General features: G+C 37.9%; 1 protein-coding gene across 1 annotated transcript; it reads right to left on the bottom strand.

The window, feature by feature from the left end:
* Positions 1-3,725, bottom strand: LOC120091493 (pentatricopeptide repeat-containing protein At1g80270, mitochondrial-like). The gene is made up of 3 exons (XM_039049560.2): positions 3,526-3,725; positions 2,079-2,676; positions 1-1,492 (listed from the first exon to the last, which is right to left on the bottom strand). The coding sequence occupies exons 1-3, from the start codon at positions 3,558-3,560 to the stop codon at positions 245-247; spliced, it is 1,881 nt and encodes a 626-aa protein (XP_038905488.1). The 5' UTR covers positions 3,561-3,725; the 3' UTR covers positions 1-244.
* Positions 3,726-10,629: the final 6,904 nt, after the last annotated feature.

Below are 10,629 nucleotides of genomic sequence, written 5' to 3'. Positions count from 1 at the left end.
TGGGAGACAAATAATAAACCATTTTGAGCTTATGAAAAATCAGAGTTCTGGTTCTAGGGAAGGATGCATAATCGAAACATATTAACACGGGCAGCAGCACAAAATTTTGAAATTTCTTTGTCCTAAGACCTATACTTTCATCTATCAAAGCACAGCCACAAGATTAGTAAACAAATACCAGATTGGTAAAATAAAGTTGAAATCTGTGGAGCTTATACATACCAAAAGTATCAGGTTAAATTTCTCAGTCAAGCAAATCTGACACTGCTGTCCTCCTGAAAGCATCAAGTTGGGCTAACTTTTCTGCCAAATCTCTATTTGGAAATACATTATCTGCCTTCATTCTCTCTTTCATACCATAGGCCGGAGCTTTGGCGTTAATGTAAGCCTGTATTAGAGTTCGAAATTGGCTGAATCGAGCCACGTAACCCGATAGTCTCATCTTATAAAAGATTTTCTCTGTATTGTGGACATCCCCCTTCCTTGCATACTGATCCATGATACGCATGTATGAGGTAAATAATGGCTTCATCTGGTGTTTTTGAACAGCCTTACCCAAGAAAGTGTCTGCTTTTTCTACTTCCCCAGCTTCCACATAAAGCTTCACAATTTCATCCCATGTCAACGGACCAATGCGACAACCACTGTCTGCCATCTGCTTAACTAGTTCCTTGCCCTTCACCAACATCTTGTTGTCTGCATAAACCTTCAACATGGTAGAATATTGTTTTGCAGACAGCTTCTTCCATGTTTTTACAACTCTATCAAAAATTTTCTCTGCTTCTGGGATGTTCTTCAGCTTTCCCCAAGCGACAATGGCAGCCATGCATTCTTCAATATAAGGATTTGACTCACAAATCTTCCAGACCCTCCTCACTTCATCTTCCATTTGGAGTTCTCCAAAATGGGGAAGTAAAATTCTGCAAGGCCATCGAGAACCTTTGGTGTTAACATCTTCCATCTCCTTTAAGATGGCCTTGGCTTTGTCTTTAAGCCCACCTGAAGCATAGTGCTTAGCTAATAAGGAAAGTGCAGAAACATCAAGCTCAATTCCTTCGGCCTTCATTGTATCAACAACTTGTTCCATCCCTATCATGTCATTTGATAGTCCTTTAGCATCTATTAAGATTTTGTAAGAAAACAGAGAAGGCTTGACATTTTCTTTCTCCATCAACAATAAAACGTCGGCTATTTTCCTCCTGTCGGCCCTCTTGTAAAGATGAAGCAACGCGTTGCAAGCAAATGTTGTGATTGGGAATCCAAGGTCCTTCATTTTGTTAAATACTTCCTCCGCTTTTTTTACATTTTTGACGACCACATAGTTAGCTAAGAGAGTTCGGTATACCATCTCCCCCTGAAAGGACTTTGGGATATTAGCTATGTAACTCTCTGCCTTATGGAGACCCAGAACCTTTGCAATCAAATCAAGGCGAGAAGCATAATCTCCCTCAATAAAATCAAGTTGCCCACTGGATTCCAACCACTCCGAAAACTGTAAAATGGATACAGAAATGTCAACAATGAGTTCAAGAATTGACAAATGAATGTCTAACAAATAGGGAAAAATATTAACCATATACAATAGCTAAAAAGTTCTCCAGTGTCAAAAATTGCACAACCATTTTCAAACCAGCAATGACTTTATAAGCCCAACAATATATAAATGTGGATCAAAACATACTACCAGCAGTTCCGATGCTGCTCAACCAAACATTAAACCAACTGAAAATTTTGAAAAAAGGCTCTAGCACCATTTCTTGAATGCTAATAAGCCAGCTCGGCAATTTTTTTTACAAGTATTTAATAATGTTACATCTTAAGAATTGCTCTACATACTCGGGCTTACTAATTACAAGCCTAACAAACACATCTTGAAATCATTTTGTGCCCGTTAGATCATATTACAATTGATTGTTGTTTTAAGAAATTGATTGACATTTCCATCCCAAAATCCGTTGTCCACTAATCACATAGACTTATATAGAGTTCCACAAATCCAAGAGAAATGAGATCAATTACAAACCTCAAACCGCACAAATGAATTTCATTGCATGAAAGGTAACATCAAATAAATTTACCTGCAAAGCCTTCCTAAACATTCGACGTCTACGAAGTTTGAGCATGGCAAGAGAGATATCAGCCCGGCTTATGTCTTTTCCTTCACTGACCCACTTATCAAGTACACGAGGAACAGATAAATCTGAAGCACTCCAAATAGCCTTGAACAACGCTGAAGGAGCACCTTTTTTAGATATCTTTTCAGCAAGTTCAGTTTCTACCTCAGGTAAATCCAGTTCATTTTGAGTCCCATCATCAACTTCATCATCATCATCATCATCAATTTCTGATCCAGAGGTTAGTTCCTCTACATTATCATTAGTTGCCTTACTCTCTTCAAGTGGACTAGTGCTTGGAAGTGTTTCATCAAGTTCAGAAAATCCATCTTCCACGTTATCTTCCTCTCCACTGTTCTCAGCACCAGCTTGTGAAGATAGACCATGACTACTAATATAAATCCTAGAGGACGGCCATGTTGCAAGATTGTTTCTCTCAAAAGAGATGCATCTATCAGATGAAGCAGCGGTGGTTCCAAAACCAGCTACATTTCCTTCCGAGGAATATGGTATTTCTAGTTTGCCAAAGAAATATGAGGTTCTTACTCTATACCCTTGGTTCCTGAAAAGAGAACACAAAAAGATTGTACAAAGAGGGGTCTGAAAAGTTAGAGGTATTATACCTTCCCCACCACAATATACACGTGCATACATATAATATATGTATACAGAAGTACATACATACAAAAACAGTCCTTTGGATGATCAATAATGATGGATTTCAGGAAACCGCCAGGAGAAAATTTCATGTTTAGGACATTAGAAGAAGAAGAAGAATGTCCAAATTATAAGGATTTCTTATTTTCTTCTCAATATTACAGTTTCTTTCGTCCCCATTCTCATGTCTACGTTCTTCACTGATTCTAATTTCACCACTCGGACCATCTCCCTCAATGATATTCCAATCATCATCTTTGAAACTCAACAGTCCAGAAATGCACATAGCCTCATAAACTACGAAGACAGAATCTCAAACCCAGAAATTTGAAAATTTCAGAAAAGTATTTTAAAACGCAAAAAAAAAAAAAAAAAAAAAAAAAAAAGTTTGAAAAAAACAAACCCCGACCAAGAGAAGCTTTGCATTTCAGCTAATATACGAACGAAAAAAAGAATAGAAATAGAACGTGAAGGTGAAGGTGACTACAAGAACAGAACAAATCACACGCAGAACCCTTCACTTTACTTTCTTCTTTAATGAACACTAGAAACTCGATCCGAAGCAAGCAAGAAGCTTGTTGACGCACAGAGTTAATGAAAACCAATACCTATGAAACGAATTCAAAAGTTTACAGCCAAATGAGATTCAACTTTGTTTTCTTTGGTTCGCATTACCGAATGAACAATGTAAGGTACAGAAACAGAGAGGTCTAGTATGAAGAACAGGCGTACAGATGATAGAAGAGAAGCATACCTAAGAGAAATAGAAGCTCTACGAAGAGCCCACATGGTGGGATGATATTAGTAGTGATTAGGGAAGAACTCAGAAGACCTCAACAATGGAAGCGAGAGTGAGAGGACTTGAAATCGCAGAGGCGGGCAGGTTGCTCTTAAACCCTAAAAACCCACCTGTAATTGACGAAAATAAATCTCATTTGGAAAATTTGTATGGATGACTTTATATTTTTTTGTCCAAAACGTCAAATGACTCATTTTTAAAAAATAATGTCAATTGACCATTTGCTGACATCATAGTCATACCAAATTAGTAAATTGCCCTTACACCAGTCTCACGAAGTAAATCTCACTTTTGTCTGATTAAACGCTCCCGCTCTCGCTCTCGCTTGAAATTCTCTGGTTTGATGTGATTGTTCGTCGGTGTACGAATGATTTGACAATTTTCACGACGGAAGTCTCAAATTAAATCAATAATACCTAGACACAATACAATGGTGATTTCTTTAAACTCTAAACTCCATTTCAAAGGTGATTACTTCTCTGGTTTTCGACGATGTTTTGTTGAACGGAGATTTTTCAAATGGGGATTTCCAAAACGAGGCTTTCTCAGAAAGGAACAGCTTTTTAAAAAAGGTGAATTATTTTGAGTTTGTTTAATTATTTTTATGTGTTATTTCTGGAAATGTAGCATTACGAAATTTTATATTGGGAGAGAGTAAGAGAGAGAGTAAGAGTAAGAGAGAGGGCGAGATTAAGAGAGAGCGAGATTATGAAAGAGAGCGAGATTAAGATAAAGAGCGAGAGTACACTTCAATTGCTTGTACAGCTTAATGAAAAATGTTCTCTTGCTTTGTAGGATGACAAAAAAAGTGTCTATTTATTTGATTTGGAGGTGATTGGGATGAGAATTAAAGTTTGTATATTGGGGGACAACTGAAAGGAATCGTTATGCCTCATACATTGAATTATGAAGAACTTAAATCGTGCATTTACAGGGTTACAAATGTCAGTTCTTCAAAGTTTGATCTTATCTTGAAAGTTAAATATAATATTGAATTTGATGCCCCTCCACGATGCATAATAGTTGATGATGTTCACTTCCTTCTTTTGCGAGAAGAGCTTAGTAGACTTCAGATAGTTGTAATGTTGAAGTCTAATCAGGATGAAAGGGTTGGAATGGGGTTTGGAAATGTGAGTTATGATGATACGGCTATGGATAGACAATACGAGGAATCATATTAGTTTCATCGAGAAGATGATGATATTCCATTGTCTACCAACATTGTACCATCAACATTCGATTATATGGATTGTGGTCCTTCAGTGGATGTGAATGAGCAACCAGCAGGATTGAATGAAATGGATCGTATTGAGATGTGTGTCGTTTTACAGCAGCTTTAGTGGTTCCACCATCTGTGTCTTCAAGTCATAGGATAGGGTTGATTATGCCCGGCACCTCTTCATCTGAGACAGAGGACGTTGAAGTTGGTCAACTATTTTTTAGCAAAAATGACTTGAAAATGAGATTATCTATTCTATCCATCAACTGAAATTTTGAATTTAAGGTAAGGAAATCAACCAAATCTCTGTTCACTGTCAAATACATTGGGGAGACATGTAAGTGGAGTCTTCATGCAGTTAAAATGGAAGGGACTGATATATTCAAGATCACAAAGTACTGCAGTTCGCACACATGTTCCATTGGAATTTTGAATCACGACCATAAACAAGCAACTGCTACGGTTGTTGGTTAGCTCGTCAAAGATAAGTTCACGAAAATAGGACGTATTTATAAACCTTGTCATATCATTGAGGATATGAGGAGAGATTATGGCGTGAACATAAGTTATGATAAAGCGTGGCGTGCAAGGGAAGCCATGTATGATCTCACTAGAGGTACTCTAGAATACTCATACTTCATACTACATGCTTATGGAGAAACGCTAAAAATACAGAATCCGAGTACATTCTTTGAGATCGAACTTGAAAATGAAGTGCATTTCAAGTATATATTTATGGCATTAGGGCCTTGTATTAGAGGTTTTTGCAAGTTGTCGGCCTTGTATTATTGTTGATGGGTCGCACTTGAAAGGAAAATACAAAGGCACCATGTTGGTTGTGGTTTCTATGGACATGAACAATCAATTATACCCATTAGCATATGCAATAGTGGACAATGAAACCGATCGATCATGGAAATGGTTTATGTCAAACTTGAAATGCAGTATCAGAGAACCCAATAATCTGGTGTTTGTGTCTGATCGGATACTGGCAATGTTATTCATGCATTTTTTCCCACAGTATTTCATGAATTGTACACATGGTATATAGAACAGAATCTGGTTACAAACTTTAAGGATAGCACGGTTTTTGGGATATTTAGAGATGCAGCAAGGGTATTTTGCATGATAGAGTTCCAGACAAAATGGGACGAACTCCGCAGTTTTAGAGACGGTACTATCACGAAATATTTGGAAGAAATCGGTCTTCAAAGGTGGGCACGGGTTTACCAAATAGAATGAAGATATGATAACATGACATCCAACAGTGCAGAGTGTTTCAATTCCTTAACTAAAAAGTATCGACCAATGCCCATAGTATGCTTGATTGAACATGTTAGAGGAATGTTCCAATCGTGGTTCTACGAACGGAGGAATTATTGGGCATCTCGAACGACATTGTACTCTGACTACTGTAAAACCCGATTGGTAAATGAAGCCGATAAGGGCAGACGATATCGGGTGGTGCCTATTGATTGTTATCGGGTACACGTGCGAGATAATCGATTAGACGGTATTGTCAATCTTCACACGAAGGAATGCAAGTGTAAGGAATTTGACTCACTTGGTATCCCGTGTTCACATGCAATTGTTGCTACCAACGAAAGAAATATACCCATCCACAGTCTTTGTAGACGATTTTATACAGTGGACTCTTTAATGACTACGTATGTGGAGCCTATAAATCCACTTAGCCACATATCTGAATGGAAAAGACCTTCTAGATACGTAAAAAAGATTATCCTTCCTCCGGAGTTTGTGCTACAAGTCGGGCAACGGAGAGTGAGAAGAATACCATCCAGAGGAGAATTTTACAAACAAATGAAATGTGATGAGTGTGGGAATTATGGGCATAACCGCCAAAAATGTACTAAACCGCTTACAACTGTGCGACGTGCTGAAAATGCCAAAGATCGAGACACAAACACCCCTCATCCAGTTTAGTTTGTAACTAACTTGTAACATTTCATTTGTTATGAACACCATTGATCATTTTTTTATACGTCATACTTGTAACATACTTATAACATACTTCATACTTTTTCATACTTTTTCATACTTGTAACATACTTATAACATACTTCATACTTTTTCATACTTGTAACATACTTCATACTTGTAACACTTCATACTTCATACTTTCATCTTATAAACAAAAAATAATAACAAGCTGGAGTATTTATATAATAGCAATCTTCATACTCTCTCCATCTTTATACTCTCTCAGTCTTCATACTTGTAACAAAAAACAATAACTTCATATTCTCTCAATCTTCATACTTGTAACAAAAATTGATAACTTCATACTCTCTCAATCTTCATACTTGTAACAAAAATGGATGACTTCATACTCTCTCAATCTTCATACTTGTAACAAAAAACAATAACTTCATACTCTCTCAATCTCGCTTTCTCTCAACATCTCGCTCTCTAAATCTCACACTCTCTCAACATCTTGCTCTCTCTCACAATCTTACTCTCTCTCAACATCTCGCTCTCTCAATCTTTGAACTTTGAACCTTGAACCATATAATGTTCTACATACCATTGATACAATGAAAAGAGCAGTAGCTCAATTATGCATTGAACTTTCATAAAAAATATATGTTCAATTATACAATGAATGTTTTTACATACATCAAAAAATAAATATTTTTACATACATAAAAAAATACAATAAAAAATACATGTTCTATACACATTAAAAATATGGAGTGTTTGCTCATAGTTGACACGTTAACTGCATCTTATATTCACTCATCTTCTCCTGAGTGATTACGGATGGATCAACACCAGTCATCAGGTGTTCTAATAATTTGATTGCGAAGATACCACAATCAAGCGACCCATGTTGTATGTCAAGTTCATAGGTCGCGAGATTTTCCAACGGGTTGTGGATAGGTCCAGCTTTGAACAATCCACGTCACAGTAGTGAAGTAAGGATGGTATTGTGATCGTCAAGCCAATTCACTAGCTTTGTCATTGGTGTGCATGATGGAAGTGAATCGAACACAAATATGTGGCCTCTGTTAATGTCCATTGCAAGGACCATCCAGTGGTCACTGATATTCATCGCCGTATAAACGAAATCCACATCTGCCCATTTGACATCGAATTTACCGATGACGTAATCCTTATACGTGTCTTCATCTTCCCATGCTAGGGCAACCTCCAGAAGTGAATTATTCTTTATTCATTTAAATACCCCGCCATGAGCATTAAGGTGACTCTGTCAAATAAAACGAAAGTTAAGTAAAGAAGTGAAGACTAGGAAACTTAACGAAATGAGAAGTTAAGAAATGAAATATCAAAATTTACCATTACACCAATTGGCAAGATGGTGAACTTGTGCATGCACATGTCGAGCCGGGTATAAAATTTATCTTTCATAAAATAAAATAAAGTATTTATGGTCTGCACGAAAAATTAATATGTCAGTAAAAGTACAAGATAGCCAACATGTAAAGAAGTAAAGACTAGGAAACTTACATCGCACTCGACCAACGAATTCGGGGTAATCAATTCCTTGAAGAATTGCTTGGCGAGTGGTTTAAAGAAGTTCTCTCGAACCTCGTTGTCCGTATTGTCGTTCGAGATCCAGCCCATCATTTCTGTAAGGATATTGTGTGGAACATCATGTGCTACGTTATATGTGACGATCGATCTGGATAGTGACGTAGCTATACCTGGGAGAGGATGCTTAACCACACTTTTCTTCTTTACTTAGGCTAAGGGTGTATATTTATCAACAGGTTTTCTCTTATGACTAATTATTCGAGATTCCTACATAAACAGATAACAAAACGTTACTCATCAAGAAATATAAAAATATAAACAAAGATTACTGATCAATAAATCACTCACCAGTGGAACTTCTTCTGTGGTCGTAACAATCCCAGAAGTGTCGGCCTCTGGGATGCCAGATATGTCAGCCTTTGTATGTGGCATGGTGAGTAAGGTAGACATGTCGGGATCTGTTTGTGGGACGTTGGCCTCTATAGGTTTGACGTCGATTGGTGATGTCGTGGAAGTATCGGGCTGTACAGGGGGTGGGAGTAGGTGAAGTGGTGGTATCGGGCTGTAGAGAGGGGATGGGAGTGTTAGAGGCAGTCGCATTATTGGTATCGGGATCCCGAGATGGGATGGGTGACCTAGTCGTCTCCTCATTCACCGTGGAACCCTTCAATTAGTAAAGTAAAATGATGAGTTCACGAACACGTAAAAACAAAACACATAAAGATTTAAAATGATAGTAATGCAAACCTTGCACATAGACTGCAACAATGACAGGATGGCCAACAATTGCCCTTTCATGTCAGTCATGTTTTCCTCCATACTGAATACACGACTATCTAAACCTGATATACGGCCATCCAACCTCGATAGTGAGCTGCCAATGGTTCACATGTACAAATAAATAGACTCGTCGAGATTGGCCCCCTCCCTGCAACGGGCAGCATACTCAGGACACTCTTCATCCACAAATCGCTCTCTATGGGAGTTTGCAAGATAGACATCAAGTTGGTTCAACTCGTCCTCCTCGCGTACGTCCCCCATCACATCATGGAACATATCATCACTAGGTGTGTATGTCCCTCATTCCACTCTTCCATATTCAGCATCTTCGTGCTCAGAATGCTCAGGTTCATCCCCTCCCTCCACCCTGACAACTTCATCATTGTCATCTCCACGATGATCATTACCATCACTTTCACTTTCAGGACTACCCTCATCACTAGTCAACCTATTGCCACTTTCAGAACTATCATCATCCGCACCTAGCTCAAATATAGGTCGTCTGTCCACTAGGGTATCCCGAAACTCCCTTTCAGCATCTGACATAATAGTGCCCTCTTTAACCTTTATCTGCATTAACAACTCAATAAACTGGTTAATGTCAATTTACCAACCAGATAAACATATTATGCATAGAGTTAAACGTACATTGTTAGACTCGAATATCTCTCTCTCGAGTACTTTGAAGGACACTGAGTAGGAGCATGACAATCATAATATGCAGGGCAAAGCCATCTTTCTCCTTCGCTCCGTAATGTTCCCAACTATTGATGAAGCTAGGATCTCATACGTCCATACCTAAATAAAATTTAAAATATATTAAGAACAATAGTAATGTTAGATCAAACAACACGATTATTATGTTAAGCAAATTTACCTGGAACGCTTGTGGAAATCCACGTAAGAAGTACTTTATAACGTAGTTTTTATTTCCTTTGACCCTCGTCTTGTATAGACTGCTCTTATCATTCAACGCAGTTTTTAGGGCATCCAATGTCCTCTCCCAAATAATGGTACCTCAATCAAGACTGTTGTAGTACTCCAAGTTTTGAACGTCCTTGAAACGTTTGAGGTCCACTGCATTTTTCTGTTTGTTTTTCCCCACCATTGCGACCTCAGTATAGTAAACTAGGCTGATCTTCATAGCATCATCATCATTTTCAAACTCCAAGTCCTTGTATTTTTCTTTAAATTGACGGAGATGTAAAGTGTCCTTCGTCACTCGATTATCAAAATACTTGATAGCAAGTACATACGAGGATTATTGGTTCTGATCAACTCATGTTGGGGATTGCCACAAACCAATCATCAACAAAAAGTCATCCTTCGAAAAAGTGACAACCTTCGCACAAACAAAGAATGACATTGAGTCTGATCTTGTCCTCTTCACTTCTTTAAGTAACATGTGATGGATAATTGGGCTGTTAAACACCATGTCAATGTCCACAAATCGCCCAAAAACTATTCTCTTGAACATGTCCAACTGCCTTGGCGTAAGCTTCTCTTTCACAATCTTGTTTACATTAACAATATGGGTCAAGTTG

This window comes from Benincasa hispida, chromosome 11, assembly GCF_027475165.1.
Source record: "Benincasa hispida cultivar pf3 chromosome 11, pf3_genome.v1.1, whole genome shotgun sequence".
In the NCBI taxonomy this organism is placed as follows: Eukaryota; Viridiplantae; Streptophyta; class Magnoliopsida; order Cucurbitales; family Cucurbitaceae; genus Benincasa; species Benincasa hispida.
This window is presented reverse-complemented; position numbering and strand designations above follow the sequence as displayed.